This window comes from Camelus ferus, chromosome 6 (assembly GCF_009834535.1).
Source record: "Camelus ferus isolate YT-003-E chromosome 6, BCGSAC_Cfer_1.0, whole genome shotgun sequence".
In the NCBI taxonomy this organism is placed as follows: Eukaryota; Metazoa; Chordata; class Mammalia; order Artiodactyla; family Camelidae; genus Camelus; species Camelus ferus.
The window spans coordinates 83,058,891-83,080,488 of NC_045701.1; the positions used below are offsets into that span (position 1 = coordinate 83,058,891).

The 21,598-nt window shown below is 38.2% G+C and overlaps 1 protein-coding gene across 4 annotated transcripts in view; it reads right to left on the reverse strand.

Annotated features, from left to right (window-relative positions):
- Positions 1-7,116: 7,116 nt before the first annotated feature.
- Positions 7,117-21,598, reverse strand: part of TRIP11 (thyroid hormone receptor interactor 11) — a 66,550-nt gene continuing 52,068 nt past the window's right edge. For 3 of the 4 annotated variants that reach the window (XM_014558798.2, XM_006184193.3, XM_014558799.2), the window contains 5 exons: positions 20,053-20,134; positions 19,142-19,256; positions 18,589-18,705; positions 17,877-18,021; positions 11,642-15,062 (listed from right to left, as the gene is read on the reverse strand). In XM_014558798.2, the coding sequence (XP_014414284.1) occupies positions 14,842-15,062; positions 17,877-18,021; positions 18,589-18,705; positions 19,142-19,256; positions 20,053-20,134 (680 nt within the window). In that variant the 3' untranslated portion in view covers positions 11,642-14,841. Of the gene's footprint in view, positions 7,268-11,641; positions 15,063-17,876; positions 18,022-18,588; positions 18,706-19,141; positions 19,257-20,052; positions 20,135-21,598 lie in introns of those variants that run through there. The other variant, XM_032482537.1, reaches the window with a different exon arrangement.

Here is a 21,598-nt window from a genome sequence, read left to right on the forward strand (position 1 = left end):
GGGTGCGGGGGAGCTGGGAGGGCCAGTTGACCCTTTACTTCCCACCCAGGGAGGACATCCTGGGGCTGGGCCGTCCTGGCCGAGGCGGGGGCGGGGACGCAGCCCCCAGCACTTCGCTGTGGCATTGGGACACCCGTGGACGTTACTCTTCCCTGGAAGAGGAGTAACTTGAACTCATGACAAACAGCGACAGGGACTAGAGTCCTTTGATTTATTGGGAAACCAGACCCAAGGAAGCAGAGGCTTGGGGTGGGCCACAGGAGACTTATGATTTTCCAGAAAAAGGGGTGGGGAGCAGGAGTGGGTGGGAAAGAGGAGGATGGAAACTGGCTGACCCTAATTCAAGATAGCAGCTTGTGCAATGCAGACCTTTGAGAGGACACTTTCCCCACCCCGCCCTCATCCCCTGACTCTTGGGGGCATGTTCTTGCTTTAATTAAAAAGTGTCCATGTATCGAATCAACACATTGTGTACACCTGAAACTTATGCAATGTTATATGTCAGGTATAGCTCAATAAAGCTGGAAGAATATTTTTAATTTTAAAGTGTCCCTTGGCTTGAAAAGTGATTTTAACAAGTTGCAAGGTGATTTGAAAAGACAAAAGGGCAGTCAGGGAAAGCAGAATGATGGATGATTATGATGATAATTAATAATAATAATAATAATAATAATAATAATAATAATAATAATTAATAATACTATGCTATGTCCTTTATATTCATTATATTGGTTGTTTCAAACTATGTCTGTTTCTTTCTTTCTTTTTTTTCCTTTTTTAGTTTCATTACATTCCTTTTTATCAAATGAAATCTTACCAAAGACACTATTTTTTAAGAGATGAAAAGGGTTGGCAGTAGTCCAAGCCCCTCCTTCCCCACCTGCCTCTTCCCTTGGGCCCCTCAACACAGTCCTACCTACAGCCTGAAAAGCACTGATGGGGTCCTTTCTCCTCATCATAATTCTGTGCAGCAGTAAGAATTATTATCTGCATTGTATTGGAGGGGGTTAAGAGAGGTTAGGTAACTTCCCCATGGTCACACAGCTATTCATTGATACAGCTGAGACTTCAAGTCCACATATTTAGCCTTCTCAAAGGGCATTTTTTGGGGTAAGTAAATGGAATCCTACTCATAAAAATACACTCAACAAGAATGGCAGAATGTTGGTAGTTATTGAAGCTGAATGTCCTACTACTATTCTATTTACTTTGTATGTATTGGACATTTCCCCCAATAAAGCATTTAAAAAATACATTATATGTTCCAGGTTGTTCACTGCTCCCATTGCTTGAAATAGCAAAAAAGAGTATAAAGAACCTTATCATCCATCAATCAGGCATCAATAGGGTTAAATAAAATAAGAGACTTCCAAAAATAGACTATTGGGCAACGAATTTTAAAAACCCAGACACATAAGAGTACATACTGAATGACTCCTTTGCTACAGAATTCAAAATGAGGTAGTGACTGGGAGGGGGTACCAGGGGCCTTCTGCGTGCTGGTAATATTCTAATTATTTATCTTGATGCTGGTTCCACAGGGATGTGTACACTTAGGATTTGTGAAGTCTTACGTACATTACATTTTTTTTTAAAGGAGTGAAGCAGCTTCTTATGCACTGATATCAAAAGATTTCCAATAAATTTTGTGGTCAAAATGGTAGGATATTGGTAATTTCATACAGGTCAAACTAATATATTAATAAGTGTAAAAACAGGTTTTAGAACTGTGTGTAAAGCATGCCACCATTTGAGAAAAATGTATATACACAAGTTCTTGGTTGTCTATGTATAGAAAAGACCTCTCCAGGAGGCTATAGGAGACACTGTTAGCATCATTTGTCTCCCTAGGAAGCAAAAGTGGGTAGCTGATGGGGGGAGAGTTATTAGAGGAGAATTAGGTCTTCCCTGCTCACCTTTTGCTATAATTTGAATTGTGGAGCATGTACTATCATTGGAACCAGTCAAAATATGAGGTTAATTTAATTTTATTCAATAATATACTCTATTTACATAGAGCTCTATGGTGGGGTGGGAAGAGTTTTTAATGACTTCATCCATTACCTCACTCATACTATCAACTTTTCTGAAGGATAAGGAAGGAGAGGAAATCAATATGACTGCCCTCTACATGAGCAAATGGAGATTCTTGAAAACAAAACTGTCCAGAGACCCATCTTGAACCAGAGAGTGTTTCCACCTTAACACCATAGGGTTGGAAGAGGGGAAAGAATGAACATGCCCATAAAGGTCCAAGTCTTGATTTTCCTCACCTGTTGGGTGACCTTAGACAAGTCACTTAACTTCTAGGCATCTCGGTTTCCTCATCTGCAAAATGGAGATACTGTTTCTCTCTCAGGGTGGTTGTGGACATCAAATAACAGTGAATTATCCTCATGATTGTCACTGTGTCTAAATTGCCACCTTTTACACACTCTTCTCCAAAATATCTTTAGTAACTAGTAAATCATCCATTTCTGTGGACAAAACAGCCTCACTCAATCCCCGTTGAGTAGCTTGAATTGTTAGAAAGTTCTGTCTTACGTTGAATCCAAATCCACTTCCCTATATATATGTAGCTATTTTCTTTGAGTTCTAATTCCCTCTCTGTAGCCATGGGCCATTCTTCTTCTACCAAGCCAGCTTCTGTGAGGACAGTTCCACTCTTTGCCCAGGCTGGTATCTTCTTCCCAAGGCTGAAGACACCTCAGTTCTTTCCATAAATCTCCTGTGTCACCTGAGCCTGCCACAGCCCATCTGTCTCCTCCTCCCTGGCCGCAGTACCTCTTGGTTGGCACTGAAATTGCGCCAAAAAAGACAACCCTTGGTCCACAGACTGCTTAACACCACCTCCTCCATCCTACATTTCGGTTGCTAATTCTTTTCTTTCTTTCTTTCCTTTTTTTTTTTTAAGTTTACCTCTGAAATTTATTATGTTCATCATTATAAATGCCTTCATTACAGCATTCTTGTAAACAAAACAATGAATGTGAAAGCATTTTGGTAAACCATAAAACATGATTCTTGTTTTAAAGCTGTAAGATATTATGTTGTAAACATGTATAATGTAGTAATTCAGTTGCGCCCTTAACAACTGTTTTTTTTTTTTTTTTTGAGAATCGTATTTATTCCACTCAAGTCAGAAAAACCCTCCAAAACACTATGTTAGAGAAATTATGCAGTCATAGACAGTACAAAAGGCGCTTGATTAGGGAAAAAAAAAAACAAAACAAACCTTCATTAGCCTGATTACATCCTTTCACCACTTCCTAAAGTGGCTTTTTAAAGGGAGATCAGGTTTTGGTTGTGTCCCTAGTAAATTTTTGTCCGTTGTTCAAGATCTTTTTCAACGTGAATCCTCCTGTCTAAAGCATTAAGCACCACTCCCAGCTTTGACCACTACAGATGTGTTCACTACAACTTTGGTGACTTTATCAGAGTTCACAATAGAAAATTTACCAGGACAGATGCTGGAGGGAGGCACTCTGTCCAGGCTGGCACTGATAGGCTTCTTTTATCAACATATTGGGGCCACTGCTGATTCTTTAATTCGGGGGTGCCACCAGCTCCTCTCTCTCAGCTTGCGCTTCCCCAAGTTGTCCACAAAGACTGGATGAGAGACTTTGCCACAGGTCCTGCTAACATCAAAATGCACGCTTTTATTGCATCTCCTGATCCAGCAATTCTGTTTTAAAAAAAGAAAATGAGATATGTTGAGCATGGGCTGCCAAGTGAGTCTGGCTGGTTTCTCATCACGTCCTTTCCTAAGTGGGGTTTTTTGTTGTTGTTGCAAAATAAGGATCCCAGCCTCTGCCCAGCCTCCCATTTTTAGAATCAAATACAATCACAACTACAGAACAACTTCACAAAATGTAAACAGTAGTGTGAATGTAAGAGGTTATCATCTGCTGAATGGGACTTTCCTGGCTCCGATGAAGCTCAGTTTGGCCATGGATGAGAAGAGACATGGGCTATGTTTGTTTTGTTTTGTTTTGTTTTGTTTTAAGATAATGCTTCAAATGGGGGGGGGGGTGTGGATTCACAAAATTATTCATTTGATGATAGATTTTGGCTATTAATATTAAATTATTTATTTTTTCACTGTCCAAAATTAATTCCATGGCAATGCCTTTCTAGGAGTGAATGCAAAACAGGGAAAAGGACATTATTAAATGTCTATGGTTGTGCTGGACTCTATGCACACCCTCTCCTTTGACCCCTTGACTGCTACAGTAACTCTGTCAATAGGAAGCTCTCCATTTTGCAGATAAAGAAACAGACCCAGAGAGATCAGAACCACATGGTCCAAATTCAAGCCCAGATCAAGCCTACTTGGTTCCAGAGCCCTCATTCCCTCCGGTTGACAGAGCCGTGCTTTCCCTGACTTACTGTTTACACGGCTGGTTCCCTCCTGTCCTGCCAGCTCCCCCAGGAACACTCCAGAACTCTACGGGCCCTTCTATCGTTACATTCTCTTTCTATTTTCTTAGCACTAAGTAAGATTTTTGCTTTTTTTTTTTTTTTGGTTTTAAATGGAGGTGCTGGGGATTGAACTCAGGACCTCGTGCACACTAAGCATGTGCTCTACCACTGAGATATACCCTCCCCCTACTTCTTATATTATCCAAACTTGGCCCAAAACAATCCGAAAACTAAAGTGACAGCCAGCGCCTAAGTACAGTATTGGGCAGCGGCTCCACAGGTCTTCCCTCCCCGGAGAGGTGGGACACTGTTGTCCTGATGATCCCAGTGGCCTCCGTCTGCTCTCCTCCTCCTCACATCAGGCTTCTCAGTGAGGAGTGTCAGCCACCTTCTCACCACTGAGTCCTGCCTTAACCCTCTGAAATCTCGCCCTTTCCCCACCATTCACCCAAGATGGTGCTCCCTAAATTTCCTTGTGACCTCATGGCCAGATATAGGACTTTCACTCCACCCTATCTGTGCCTTTGTCTCTGTGAAGGGTTTGACCATTGAAAGCCCATCTTCTCTCTCATGCCCATGACCCTGAGTTACCCTGGTTTCCCACTGTGACTCTGACTGCATTTTCTTCAGCCCCTCTTTTTTTCCTTTTCCTTCCTAACCAGAGTACCCCAAACTTAGATCCAGGCTCTCTACTCTTCCTCACTACCCTCTTGTCCTGGGAATAGTCACTGGTCCCAAAGCCATTACGGGACACAGTTCCCAAAAACGTCAGCATTACGCAGATGACACTCAAATACAAACCTCTCACCATCCCTGACTTCTCTCTTGCTCTGCAGACCAAACGTCCAACACCTTACAGGGTATTTCCCCCAACCCATTTCTTCTCCTGCCTTATCAGGCACCAAGGCAAAGTAATTAGTTGTTTCCCAGTCAACTAATAAAAATATTAAAATGATTCCACCCCAGTGGTGGTTTTTGGTTTGAGGTTTTGAAGGATGGTGGTTTGTGGTTTCTTTTTTTTTAACAGAAATAGCTCAACAATTATGTTTGATGATGAAATGACACATGTTCTCCCACCACACTCTGTAGGTTGGTGGCCCAGGGCTTGCTAGTGTGGCAGCTCCATCCTTAGGGTACCAGAGCTTCAGGCTCCTGTCATGTTTTTGCTTGGCAGCCTCTAGGGTGTTGACCTTCCTCTCCATCGTCCAAAATGGCACACCACAATCACTCCCACATTTCAGGAAGCAGGAAAGAAATTGATGGCCACATCTAGCTGCAAGGGGCATTGGGAGATGTAGTCTGTGTTCTGAGACATTATGAACCTACTTGCCCAAAAATCTGGAGTTCTCTTACTGTGACAGCAGGAGGCTGGATGTCAGAAGACAAGCAGCAACCTCCGTTAGAAGCCCTTCGAAGCGTCAACTATTTCTCTACTTTCTTCTCCCGTCTTTATTTCCATGGTGAAGATGTTTCTCCATTGCCATTTCTGCTGCAAGCTTTTTCCTCAGTTTGCCTTTTAATCTTGTTTATTACATTTTTGGAAACACCAACATTTTGCACTTTTATGTATTTAGATGATTTAATCCCACTCTGCATGGTTTCTTGTCCTCGCTGTCATGCTAAGTTAAACCTATAGTGACCTTTAAAAATACTGGTTTCTCTGGAGAAGCCTGACAAAGACAGGACCCTAAGCAAGTTTTTAACCTTGCTGAGCTTCAGGTTTTCAGCTATAAAGTGGGAGCAAAAATATATCAGTAGTAAGTAGGTAGTATTCATAAAGCACCTAGCAGGTGCCAAGGCACAGTAGGCTCTCAACAAAGGTGAGGTCCCTCGCTCTCTCTCTCTCTGTACCACGAGGCACTGATTGGTCAATAGAGAAAGTAGGTGCACATAAGCCAAGGGAGGGCATAGGATGTGCCCCCACCAGCCTTGGGAATGTTAAAAAAGGACATTGCCTGGAGGAGAGCACCGAGTCCTGACTCTTATAAATCGTTTATTTGACCCCTGAATTTTACAAATGTGAAAACTAAGGCCCAGAGAGATGAATTTACTCAAGATCCCAATTAGAGGCAGAGCAAGGATTGGAACCCAGGTTTTTGAACTTCTGCTCCAAGATGTCTTTCTCTACTACGTGTGGTCTCTACCTGTACTGTCATGTAACCCACTGGTTCGAGGATGCCAGGAGTTTTTGCACATACTTGGAATTCTCAGGAAATTCAGCAAATCATGAAAACACCTGGGCTTTACTTATGAATTGTTTTAACTGACTGTGGTTTTAACATAAAACCAAGCGTGAAATATGGGATCTCGACTATGAACAGATTTTGAGCAAACATACTCTTTGCCATGGAGCCCCAGAGCCCTCAAGAAAACATCTACTAAAATAAAATAAAATTAAAAAATAAAATAAAATAAAATAAAATAAAATAAAATAAATAATAATAATTAAAAAAGAAAGCAGCTACTAGCATTCTTCTAATTTACCATCTCTGTTTCTTTTTTGTCTGTTTCCTGACACTTAGTGGATTGAGGTTTGGGGCAAACTTAATATTTTTAATATAACTTTACAATAGTATGATGTTCAAATTTTCTCACTTCCTATTTACAATCCACACAAAATAAGTGGCTCCCAGATTCTTGAATTGAAAATCAACCCCTTCAAAAATCAGAGAGAACAACAGTATGCTGTCGACTTTTAATTCTGCCAGTAACAATGTAAAAATATGTACAGCTATCATATGTCATCCTGCTGCACAAGAGAATGGGCTTCCAACAGCAAACAGGAGTAGGAGAGACGGTAAGCTTCTCTAGGTGTCAGGTGGGATGTCAGATTTCAGCAGCACTCCTGGAGAGTTCAAGGACAGGAGAGGCATTCATTATTAGATCATCTCTGTTGTCCTACAAAAAGGAACAAGGTTGGCTCCTCATTTATTACAGTTGTAAGACATGCTGTGTGAAAATGCTTTCAAACTAAAAAAGGGAAGTGAGTGGGCACAAGATGAAACAAGAGTAGAAAATCGGTCCTGAGTTGACAACCGTTGAAGCTGCCAGTGGGTATGTAAGTTCGCTGAGCTGCTGTCCTTTGGTGTCTATGTTCGAAATTTTCATTAATAAAAAGTTTAGAAAATTCTTTGGAAAATACGGCATAATGTTTAGATTTGATAACGCTGGGTACTAAGCATGCAAGTACTTATTATGTATCATTTGAACGGACTCTCCTTTAGTTTTTGCTTTTGTAATCGCTGCTTCGAAGTTTCGAGGGGCCACATCCAACCCTGAGGCCCACGGCGGCTTCTCTTGACCGCTTTTCCCCTGAGTATGGGTCACACTTTCTTCTTTGCTTTACTCATCACTGGGGGTTGAGATCTGGACAAGTTAGATTCTATTTGTAGCAACTATTGATTGTGATACATTTTTCTGATCTTTAAAAACTTGACTGGGTCGGGGAGGGTGTAGCTCAAGCGGTAGAGCACATGCTTAGCATGCACGAGGTTCTGGGTTCAATCCTTGGCATCGCCTCCAAAAATAAATAAGTAAACTTAATTACCTTCCCCTGCCAAAAAAAAAAAAAATTAAAAAAAAATTTTTTTAAATAAAAGTAAAAATAAATAACAACTTGGCTGGACTTAACCTGAGGCATCCGCCTCCCCACAGGGGAGCTCAGGAGCTACGATGTTCTTATCTTATTTTTATCTGATTTCCTCAAGCTTCCTGGAGGCACGGCTTGGTGGCCAGCAGAGGCTGTGCTGGTTAAACTCCTCAAGCCATCGCTCCTCCCATCTGCGTCAGTGCATCCGTGTGTGGATTGAGAAGCACTCGAAGGCCAGTCTGACATGGGCTGTCTCAGTTTCCCATTACCAGGGCCTCTCCGTGGCTGTCTGAGTTCTAAGGTCTCCCCACCCAATCTCTGTGGGTGGGCCCCTTGCCCTGTCTGGCGTGGCGACCTCAGGCTAGTGACCCTGGGTTTTCGCCAGGTTTCCTTCCTGGTCACCACTGATAAGTGACCAAGTCATGGTTTGTTGCAGCCTCCACCCCCTCCATCCTTGAGGCCACCCCTCAGGCCACAATGCTACTGGTTTTCATGATAACTTGGTGCTGGAAAAACTGGGAGGCTCGGGGGTGGAGGAGCCCCAGGCAGGAAGGGAAGGATACAGATGTCCATGGTTCTTACCCAAAGCTCTAGCAGCTTTTCAAAAATCTATGACTTTCAATTTCTTGTCAGCCTCTGGTCAATTACCAGAGTCCCAACGTGGTTGTTTTTGTCTTTTGCAGGGAGTACTGGCTGACCTCTTCACGTCACTATAACCAGATGTCCGTCCTAACATCCTTATTGTCTATTCTTAAATGTTTAAGATATTTCACACACACACACATTAAAGGATGACAGCAGGGGGACAGTTACTTTTCAGCAAGTAAAACTCATGCCTGAAGGGAAAAAAATCAAAGTGAAAAGACTTTTAAAAAATGGAAGTATTCATTTCTCAAGTAGCAAGTCTGTGGAGAATTGATTTTTTACCATCATCAATATTTTTCAACGCAGCAGCTACAGCTTGCAAGTGCAGTCCTGGAGGGAACAACATGTTTTGAACGCCTTTGTCATAGTAAGTTTGCATGAGGCCTGGCAAATGCCTTGGAGTGATGACTTTGAAATGATTCCAAAAATTTTCAAAGACTCCACATTCCATATAAGTTTTCAAAAATAAAAAAATTACCTCATTAGTCTACAACTTGTAACTTTATCACCACCATCCCCTTTTTATTCAGGGAGCATGACTGAAAATTCCTTCTACAGAGGATTAACCTGCTAACTCCCAGATAACACCATGGTTCTTTAAATACACCTAAATGGAAGGGACTGCGTAGGAAATCTGAGTGAATTTATATGGCTTTCTTTCCATTTCTTTTCTTTAAATGAAATCATGGTTCCCTTGACCATCTGGGGTGGACTTTGCCCTTTAGGCATTTGGATGCATTTTGAATACACACCCACTTTCTATGGGTCCAGAAGGGCTCGGGATTGAGTCACCATTATGGGAGGAAAAGTTCTTACAATACAATGTCCTTCAACACCTAAAATACCTTATATTTTATAAAATACAATAATGTATCCTCCATGTTTAACAGTCCAACTATATTTAGGAAACAACTTTACCAAACTCTTAGTGACATCAAGTTGACAAATATTTTCAATCACTGAGATTTAATTTGTGAGGGTCAAACAGTTCACTGAAGTCTAAGGCTGTTGGAGGTGAAAAGGAGAATACGCTTGCAAAAAAAGTCACAGCTGAAAATTACCAGTCGAAGTATTGTTATAGTGCAAATTATTAATTTCTTAACCCAAGAAGAGCTAAGAGACTGATACATAGTAATAGCCAAGGCAGAAAACCAACTAAGGGTTCAAATATTTGCCTTAAGTCATCCTTTTATTAACATTCTTGAATTGTTCTTTATCTCCAAAACAAATATTGTTGTAATTATAATGGATTAATAGTTTACTGGATATATTAAATTATAATAACAACATGCTATAAAACACTCAGATATACCATCTATTCACATGACCTAAATCCCAAGGACAGGAAAACGAGGTTCAGGTTAATAATTTGTATTCCCCTAGAATTGGTTAGGGCAAGAACTGTTTGACTTTTAGCTGACATTTAATTTGCTAGCTTACTTCCTTCTATAGTGCTCAAATGTTACTTCCTTTGATGTGCTTAACAACCACTCCCCCTCCTCCCATCTGTCTGCCAGGCCCAAGTCCAGGCCCTCAAGCACTTGGCACATGCCTACGAGCACTGCTCTAGTAATCTGGACTTGCGTTCTGTCTCTCACATTTGACTGTATCATTCAAGCCTCAGCCCCCCACCTCCCTCATTTGTGGTAGATAAATCTCCTTGCCAACATCACAGAAGAAAATTCCCAATTTCTCTCCACCAAGATGCACCTGCTCTCTGCAGCGACCCCTCTTCCATCAATGGAAGGTCCCAGTAGGGGTCCTTCCAATCCCTGCATCTGTGTCTGGATTCTATCAGCTCCCCCTTCTCAAGAACTCTTCTCTCTCCGCTCTTCAGCCTCCCCATCTAAACATGTCCTTCCCACAGCATTCACACATGCTTAAGTCTCCCAGCTTAGAACAACTCTCCCTCGACCCCACCTTCCTTTCCTGTTAGTATCCTCTTTCTCCTTCACGATTTGATTTCTCAGAAGAGTTGCCTACAAACACTACCAACACCTGCTCAACACCTACTCAACCTACTTAACGTGGCATTTGCTCCCATAATGCCACCAACACTATTTTGTTTCTTCTTTTTTGGGGACGGAGCAGGTAATTAGGCTTATTTATCATTATTTTTAGTGGAGGTACTAGGGGTTGAACCCAGGACCTCATGCATGCTAAGCATGCACTCTATTAAGCTATTCCCTCCTCACCTCCACCAACACTTCTCTAAGTCAAAGCCAACAATTTGCTGGTCCAGTTCTTAAGCCAATGTTTTCTCCTTAAAACTGATCTCATCAGAGTAGCAGCACTTCAGGCTTTTGACCTCTCCTGACCTTCTTGAAGCAAAACTTGGTTTCAGTAACACTCCCACCCCTGCCATTCTTACCCACTTCTTGGCAGTAATTATCGTAACTTCTAACATCTGTATAGAACTACAGACTTTGTAAAGCATTTCCACAAGTGGTACATTTATTCATTTAATAAATGTAATAAATGGGTCTTTTGATCCTTACAGCCCCCGTAAGTTTAGTAGATGGTTGTTATTTCAGAGACAAGAAAGATCAGTCCCAAAGTCAAAGCAGTTTTGTTAAAGATCACACAGAAAGGGTCAAAATCTGTACTCCAATTCATCTCTCAACTTTAAACCCCATGTTCCTTCCAATACAACATGAACAGTTAAAATATTCAAGTTCCCCATTTAAGAAAAATGAGTATGTAACTGATTATTTTGCAGAAAGACCAAGAGTCCAACAATGTATATACTGTCACCTCTGAAAGGGGAAAAAAAAGGGCTGGCTAAAACCCGTCAGATCCTTCCATACACAATCTTGAGCGTCCATTAAACTGTTCATACTTAACATTTCCAAGGCTCGCACAGTATACTAACAGCAGACATCCGGTGAACACTTGAAGATATTAGCTTCAGTAGTTCATCAACTGCTGCTATAAACAACATGTGTAAGTCATTTCTCCCCCTTCTAAAGAAAAAGTCAGCAGCTGTTTGCTAAAAAAGTTTTTTTTTATTGTGGATGAAGACATTGCCAACTTACATATATCATTTTTATTTGGAGTATTTTTCTGTCTTGCAGCACTCCTGAGAAACTCAGAAATGCGTCGACTTTGCTCTATAAAACACAACTCAATACTAAGGTTGAGCTGTAAATTTCCCACAAGGTATTTCTCTAAAAATCAAAAGACAACTTATCAGTTTTAAGTAGAGAAACCTTAATAAGTTAAAAAGTAAAGAATGGCAAATAATCACAAATGCCAGAGCACTAAAAGTACCATTACTTTTTCCATAGGAATATATAAAATGAATGTTATACTTACTTGATATTTACAAAATTAAAGATAAAATTTTGTTGATGGAAGATGTTTTAAATTATTTGATATGTGAAAAATATCATTAGCTTTAAAAATCAAATTCAAATGATTTAGGTCTGACACAGAACAGCATTTTATCAATAATTATTACTCTCTTCCCCCTGAAGACATGTTCTATCTACTGATTAGAAAAGTATTTGGACTTTTTCCCCCTTTCAATTATCCATTACAAGGTTAAAATAAACTGGAGGCTTTATTTGGGGGGATATTTACTATCTTAATTGGCTGGTTTTAAGAAAGTCATTCCTTTCTCCCCATGTTTTTGTTGTTGAGTTTTGTTTTTGTTTTTTCTCTTAACTCAATAATGGCAGGAACTAAAACTCAAGCAACTATGAGATACAGGATTATACCAAAATCAAATCCAAAGACAATGAATTTTTCTACTACAGCATAACAGTTGAAAGCCATTAGGAATGTTGTGAAAAACTGGCAGCAATGGCAACATTCAACCACAAATTTTAGTAAGTTTATAGAGAAGTAAACAGTAGAATTACTGTAGTGAAAATATTGCAGTAAAATGACTGTTAGCAATGTCCTACTGCTAACATTAAAAATTATGCTTCATCACTGCATGGTTACCAAGAAGATGCCTTGAGCAGATGGTTCATCTCTGACACACTTAGTTTTAGAAAAGTAGATGAGTTCCGTCTGGTTTAGATCAACAAACACTTAGTATGCAGACCAGTGAGCTATAGTTTCAATGATGATACAATTGAAACATTAGGTACCACAGCGTTAGGACAAGGTCACATACTTTTTAAAAATAGCAGCTGTGGAAGGTCGTGTTGGGATGTTTCAACGTGCAATCCACCCATAACAGCTTTCAAACTTATGTTAAACTATAGGGTGGGGGAGGGACAATTTTGAGCAGGGAGGGAAAAACCTAAAATGTCATAAAAGGCATTTAAAATATGACATGCTACTTAAATACCCACACCATGCATCTCCTTTTCAGATTAAAAGAGGACATCTTTTTGCATCTATAGTTCTTCAAAATGAAGGATCATGTGTCTTTTTTTTTAATTAGAAAATTTTATTTCAGATGCTCCACACTGAAATGAATCTTCAATGGCAAGCAGCAAATAATTTAGGATGGTCAGTAAAAGTATCTTTGAAGGGATCTTATAAAATCTAAGAGTAATAACTTCATAGAGAAATAATAATGGGCAAAACAGATGGGAGGCAGTTTGACAGTTCTAATATAGAACTTGTATGATGTCTTCCTTTAAAGTATACTAAGTAAAGGATGGCAATATAAATAAATTAGCTAAGGAGACAGGTGATGTTCTGAAGCAGCAATGTCTCAGTTACTAGATTTTTCGGAAAAACAAGTTTTATCCATCAACACATAAAGACTTTCAATCCTCTAAATACAGTACTAAGTATATAGTTAGTCACAGCAAAATTTACAAATAACCAAATTCAGCTGTGGCCAGAGCCAGGCCTATTTACATATTTGGATTAGTATCATTGTCATCTTTCCTTATTATACAGATGTTTCTATTTTAAAGGCATATCGAAATTTACAAAATTTGCAAGAAATGTCTTGAAATGTACAACTTCAACAACTAATACAAACATGAACATCCTGAAATAAATTCCAAGTTAGGATTTTTCTGAGGGGATTATAAAAAATTAAAGAAATATCCCGTGACCGTTAAGTTTCAAACACCTGGTGCTGGTGTTGCTGAAGTGATTACTGAAATCACTTCACCAGCCTCAGCGACCATGGGGGTGAAAACGGACAATTCCTGCATGGCTGTACCTCTCATTTCAACACCTCAGAGGCAGGAGGGGTCGTGTCTAGTGATATGGCTAATTATAGTTATGGAAATGCAGATGTACAATTTAACACTTAGATGAAAGTTGTGTGTAGGTGTGTGGAAACATTTAGTTTTAAGATGGTATCTTTAAAGAGATACCTTAGCTCTTAAAACTAAATCATATATTCACAGTATGTACTGAAGAGTAAAAAGGAACAAGCTACCGATACACTGAGCAACTTAGAAGGATCTCAAGGGAATTATACTGAGAAAAGCCAATCACAAAAGATTACATACTTATGATTCCATTGAATGGCACTCTTGAATGGTCATAATTATAGAGGAGGCACGCAGTGAGTGGTCGCCAGAGGGAGGTGACCATGACGGTGAAGCACGAGGGCTCCCCGACGAGACTGCTCTGTCTCTGTACTATGGTGGCCACACGAATCTACACGTGATGAAACAGCACAGAACCAAATACACACACATCCCATCTCAGGACACCTGTGACCTCCCAGGGACACCCCTGTTCTTGGCCTGTCTATACCAAGTCCTCTAAAGATGACTATACATGCTTTAGATCAATTTTTTGCACTACGCAGGTAAGCCACTGCTACTATTTTCTTCTTTCCTTTTACTTTTTTGTAAATCTGTTGATTATCTTTAAAGGATAAAACACATCTCTAGCTTAAATGAGCTTGAAAAATGAGCTTAAAAAGAAAATAAAGAGCTGATATATATATAGCTACCAGTATTTTCATCTTTTTATTTTTCTTATTTTTGTAAATTAATATTAAAAGATAGAATGTTTCTAGCTTAAATTAGGTCAGATCAGACAGGAAAGAAGAGTAGATAATATAGCACACACTTCCTCCTGTGACACCTGCAATTTCTAAAAGCATTAAGAATATTTTTATTAAAGTGAGAGAAAGTACAACTGCAAACAAATACATGACTTTTTCCAAAAGGCCACTTTGTGATAAAGTACATACACATAGTGTTCAGGGTTCCTTTTTAAAGTGCTATGTAAGTCATCTCTGGCTTGAGAATCATCTATTGCTTTAAAATGTCTTTTAACACAGCTCCAGCGCTGTTGTCAGGTAACACTGGCAAAGGTGTAAATGTGGGCAGTACGTCTGAAATGGGCTTCAGAAGAAGATGCCCAGGCCCGCCAGGTCCAAGTCCAGCTGGGTTGATAAGAGGCACGGCCGCAGAGCGGGGAGCCAGGAACGGGTTCACATCTGTTCTTCTACCAGACCTGGATTCCACTGTCTCTACATGACAAAACATGAATTATTGAGTCTCCCATATGTTATTTAGTCAATGCTGTACATGTGTTTTAGGTTCCCAGATTTGGCCCCCAAAAAATTTAATTCACATGTTGCTCGGTTCTGGCTCTGGTAAGCAGTGTTTATGAGACACAGAAGGCAAAGAGGACAAGGCAGTAAGAGGGAGGAATGGGAGAGGAAAGGGGGGAGGAGTTTGTGTGTGCAGAGCTAATACTTTATCAAACACACGAGTATTGCTGTTTTACACGCAAATTCCAGTTATACAAGTGACAAACATCACTCAGTGTAACAACAGCTTTTTCAAAGGTGTTTTCTATGTTACCAGGCAAGCTCTATCTAACCACCTGGAAGGTGAGAGGACTTGACCTGTTCTGCCCAAATGATGATAATGGCCATGAAAACACATGGCACCCATATTACAATAATAACAATTAGACGTGATATGAATTTACCAACAGAAAAACAATTTATGCCTTACATAACCTGATCATCTTTTAGACATTCAAATGTTTGAAAACCATTCTTGATTAGATTATTTCTCTATAAAATCAGGCTGAACAATTAGCTTTTATTGAAACAGGTGTTTGGCTATGCCCTAATGCTTTAATGGATATAACTCTGCTTTATTACATAAGACCTCTAACAATTTCATTGATAAGAGACAAGCAACACCTCAAAGGCACCCACTTCAAGTGGAAAACTCAAATAAAAGAGGTCTTTAAAACAAAGGAAGCACTGAGACAAATTCATCAAATATATTTATCATTGTGCACCCTGGGTGCCCTAGCTGTGCTTTCCTATGAATGACAACTTTCCAAACCCTGAAAGAGCTCCTGGTGCTACTTAGTAAGCTCTGGCTTTTGTCTCTGATCAGCATAAATCAAGCTTGGCACATGACCTGTTAACTGCAGTGGGGGGTGGGTAGGAAAGAAGAGAAGAGGGAAGAAGGCGAAGGGATGGAGATGGAGGAAGGAGGGGAAAAGCGGGGAGACCCTGCCATAATAAATTTTGGAATCTGTTTCAAGATGCTAAAACTCAGTGTAACAAGAAAAAAGTGTTTATAGTATAGTCTACACACATTAAAGTTAAGATGTTTCTAAGACTAAATTTAGCAGTCAATGTGGAGTAAAGGGAACCCTCCTACACAGCTGATGGGAATGCAGTTTGGTGCAGCCACTGTGGAAAACAGTATGGAGATTCCTCAAAAGACTAGGAATAGACTTACCATATGACCCAGGAATCCCGCTCCTGGGTATATATCCAGAAGGAACCCTACTTCAAAAAGACACCTGCACCCCAATGTTCATAGCAGCACTATTTACAACAGCCAAGACATGGAAACAGCCTAAATGTCTATCGACAGATGGCTGATAAAGAAGATGTGGTATATTTATACAATGGAATACTATTCAGTCATAAAAACTGACAACATCATGCCATTTGCAGCAACATGGATGTTCCTGGAGAATGTCATTCTAAGTGAAGTAAGCCAGAAAGAGAAAGAAAAATACCATATGAGATAGCTCATATGTGGAATCTAAAACAAAACAGAAATACAAAGCAGAAACAGACTCATAGACATAGAATACAAACTTGTGGTTACCAAGGGGGCAGGGGGTGGGAAGGGACAGACTAGGATTTCAAAATGTAGAACAGATAAACAAGACTACACTGTATAACACAGGAAAATGTATACAAGATCTTGTGGTAGCTCACAGTGAAAAAAAAATGTGACAATGAATGTATGCTCATGTATAACTGAAAAACTGTGCTCTACACTGAAATTTGACACAACATTGTAAAATGACTATAACTCAATAAAAAGTTAAAAAATAAAGAAATATTACTTGAAATACATTAAAAATAAATAAATAAATAGATAAATAAATAAATAAATTTAGCAGCCAAGTCTTTCAGCTAAACAGATATTACCACTTTCTCTTTCTATAAAAGTTCAAGAAAACAGAGAAATACTCATCCAAATAAGGACTAAGGAAGTTCTTAAAATTTAGAATATAAATTATTTAATATTTTTCCAAATTTAAGTATTTGGTATGTGATATAAACTTGAGAGTATATAATAGAAACCTTTACAGCCCAACTAGCAAGATGTTAGTCTGTACTAAAATGGATTATACTTCAATTTCAACTCAAGAACTTTTACCGCATGCCAATATAAGGGATATGAATAGAACAAATAAGATCCTTACAATCTAGCAGGATAGAAAACTACGTCTACATATTATAGAACCACCAAACCATTTGCTTCCAGGCAGACCTTTCAACATATAAGAACACTTCACGATGGCCCTGGATGTCCAAGCCAGTTTACTAAACTACTCTTACAATTTTTAAAGTAAGTATTATTTTTTTCAATAATTATTATTAACATACCAACCTTGGTAATTGAGTGTAATACTTAAGATTTTCACAGGGGAAAAAAAACCTTTAACTATAAACTACAATTCTAACTCTGATTAGCAAAAAGCACCATTAGTGAGAAAGGAAATTATTCTTTCAAGAAGAATAATTCAAGGTGGCTTATGCAGAGAGAGAATAATTATTCCAATAAACAAAGGGAAAATATTTCATATTGTTTAAATTAATCTAAGCTAATTAAACATCAGATTGCTACAAGACTATATGGAGCCAAAACCTACTGTCTTAGTGGAATTCTGGAATTAGTCATTCCACATTTTTAAAAACACTCAAAATTTAGTTAATATCACTATAAAACATAATCATAAATTAAGTGTTCGATTTTTTAAATTGTGAAAAAAAATAAGTATCTGAGTTTACCTTTAAAACTTTCTGGTCCACTTGTATCTAGTCTTCTCCTTCCTGGCGAATCTAGAGGCTGCATATCATGAACAGAAAGCTTGGGTGGTGGAATAGATGGATGAGATTCCGTTTCCAGAAATTTAACAAAGAGTTCTGAAAAAGACTAAGAAAAAATATTTTGGATATATTAGCCAGATATTAAAATAATATTCACTACAACCAAGAAAACAAACCAGCTATTCTAATTAAATATTAAAAACTAGCCATGCTATGCCATTTGAATTGGTTCTTTATAAATAAGCTTTATGAACAATTAAAAGTGATAACACTTTTAGTTACTTAAGTATCAATTAGAAACTTTAACAATTTAATAATCTTTGATGACAACACTCATTACAAACCTCATAATCAGAATTAGCCATCTGATAACACTTAGATTTCTCGCCATCAAGACACTTAAGACATCAAGTCTTAAATCATTTCAGTAACTCTTTACACAGACATGAAAAATTATACTGACAGAAAACAAGTATTAAACAGTCATATTTCTCTAAAGTAACACCCAATCAATGAGTAGAGAAAAGCTCACCAGTAATATTATCCGATTAAAATAATGTAGTGTAGACTTTTCCTTTAAATTAAATTTTATGCCATCCAGTTTAAAATAGTTTCATCTTTAACAGTTTTATCTTTATCTAAACCTTTAAAATGTTAATAAATCAACTCTTACACTATTAAGCAGAGATTGCTGATTTGGTCTCAAAGGTGTATTGGGGACACTTTTTGATCCTCCTCCAAGCCACCCAGTCATCCACCTGGTAACACCACCCTGATCTTCTTTAAGCAACTGAAAGATTATTTTAAAACAGAAAAATATTATCAATACAAGAAAAGGAAAAAGAACCATTTTTACAAGATTTCAGATGACAGCAAACCATGCTTTTCAAGTTCAGTTCCTAGCGAACATTTCCTACTGACAGAAGCTACAAACATACTGAAATGTCATCCCGAGCACTACCTCCAATAGAGCTGAGGGTTGTCGTGTCTCAAAATTAAGTTCAGCATTCTGATATGAGCACTGGCTTACAAGTTACAAAACATTTAAACTAGTATTATACAAATTGCACAAATCTACCTCTTCTTTGTAGTATAAAATGACTCCACTTCTACACTGTTGAGAAAACTGTATTCAGGAAAAGTTATATAGTAAAAGAAAACAATCTTATATGATGCCAGTATTTTAGTTATAAATGTATTCAGAATGACATTCACTGTTTGGTTACCTGCTCCATTTCCTCCTTTTTGATACCTAGGATGCTTCCCATTAATCGTAACACTTCATGACGCTGATTTTTTGGTGTGTGGAAGTGTCCAATGAAGAGGTTTCTCATTAGGACTCTAAGAAAAAGAAGGCATAACAGCTCAAAGTAACTCAACAACTATCTCAATATTTAGTGTGCCCAAACAGTAAACACCACATATGCTTAAACAATACTTCATTATTAAAAATAATAAACAATATTTTAAAGTAGCTTTAAAAAATCTTGATAAGTTTAATCAAGAATATTGCAAACAACTCAAAATGTGACCTTTAAAAATATCACTCATCAGCCACCCACTTTCTTCAACTGAATAATCAAGGCGATATCTCAATCAGTAATTCTCAGCGCCTGTCTGGGTTGATGTCTACACTGCAGATTTTTTCCTCCCCACCTTAAACGGTGATGATGGTTCTTGCACTTAATGGTCATGCTTTTATTTCTCCATTCATTCACATTTGTTAAAAATTTGCTAATATCTAAACCTTTAAAATGTTGATGATATTAATACATAGATACCCAGGTTTCAGACCTAATACATCTGAGCAAGAAGATATGTTTATTTAAGGACAGTAAAGAGAGCAAAAAAGAATGGTAAGAATAAACTTTGTATTTTCTAAGTACTTCATATTGTGGTGATGTTTTTTAAACTCTTCTACGTGGTTCTTAGAAAGAGAATTTGAGCTGGGAAAGATCTATTTAAAAACCAAGAGAAGACAAGTTATTCTACTGACCCCTCAATAAAACCACCTACAGCTCATCATTATATAAGAAAAAGAAAAGGTTTTTTAAAAACTTAATCACATATAAACATGTACATGTTACCATAAAAGTAATCCTTATAAAATACATAAAAGCTACAAGGCAGAGCATACTTGTCCACTTTTCCTTCTGTGCTGTTCACTAAGTTCATCAGTTTCTTTTGTACATCATCCAGCATTTCTTGTCGGAGCTCATCTGTTTTAAAATATGTGAATTAAGATAGTCATTAACTGATTAAGATAGCCTGGATGAATATATAACAATAATGAGATTTATGACATGTTTACTGTGAATTCTGATAAATGCACTTATTCTAATTAGGAATATTCAATTATACCCATCTCTTCTTTGGTTTAGGGAACCAGGCTCTCTGGTATAGAAATTACCTAGAAGTCAGAGTATGCATTAATTCACACTGTTTACCCTGAATAAAATAATCAGTTTTTTAATAGAAAATTTAAAAACCAAAAGTTTTCATTCTCTTCAGTAACTTTATAGCAAATAAGAGATTTTCACCACTGCTTCCTTGCATGAAATGTTTCCAGAGTCATTCTGTAATGGAAAAAAATGGATAGGACAATTTTAGATTTTCCTTTTTCCATTTTCCTGGCTGGACTCTTTTTTGTTGAGCTGACTAAGAAGAGCAGCTAACACAACTAAGACCATGGCTCAGGATGCAGCTGTTAGGGCAAAATATTCTGGGGTAAATAAACTGCAAAAAAAATTCATATCACTGGTTCCAACATACTACACAAGATACTACAGCTTATGACTGATTCAGAAAGATGTTTGGACTATTTTACTTTTAAATTCTTATTTATTTAAAAAGGAAGCAAAATCTGTAAAATCTTGGCAAAATCACTGGAATTTGAACAGTATTAAAATCAAGTCTAGAATTACAACAGGAGAGAGACTCTGTTCATAAATTCAACCATGCCACGGGGCCATCAATTCCTAGAATAAGGAACTCTCAGCAAATCCATGAAGTTTACATCTGTTACCTCAGAAATGCATAGTATGAGCCCAAGGAGATATTAACATCAACCTAGATTACAAGTTTCATTCTGAAAGAAATGAAGAGGAGAAAGCTGTGCAGCAGAGCTCTACTTTTCAAATCAAGAAACACATCCAAACACTAGACTCTGACCTCTTGCCACAAACCTACTCTTTGAGTTATGTAGTATTTTCCTAGTAGTAGCAGGATACAAGTCTCTTTACCCAATAGATGACTTGCAAATATTTTCTCCCACTCTGTGGATTGTCATTTCACCTCCTTGACAGTATCCTTTGAAGCACAGAAGTTTCTAATTTTGATGAAGTCCAATTTACTTTTTCTTTTGTTGCTTGCTTTTATTGTCATATCCGAGAAGTCATTGCTTAACTCAACATCACAAAGATTTATCCCTATGTTTTCTTCTATGAGTTTTAGTTTTAACTCTAAAATGTAGGTCTATGATCCACTTTGAGTTACTTTTTGTGCATGGTGTGAGGTAGGGGTCCAATTTTGTTCTTGTGTATGTGGATATCCAGTTGTCCCAGCATCATGTGTTGAAAAAACTGTTCATTTGAAATCTTTGTTGAAAACCAATTGACCATAAATGTATGGTTTGTTTCTGGACTCTCAATTCCCACTGTAAGACTTCTGCAAATGTTTTTCCT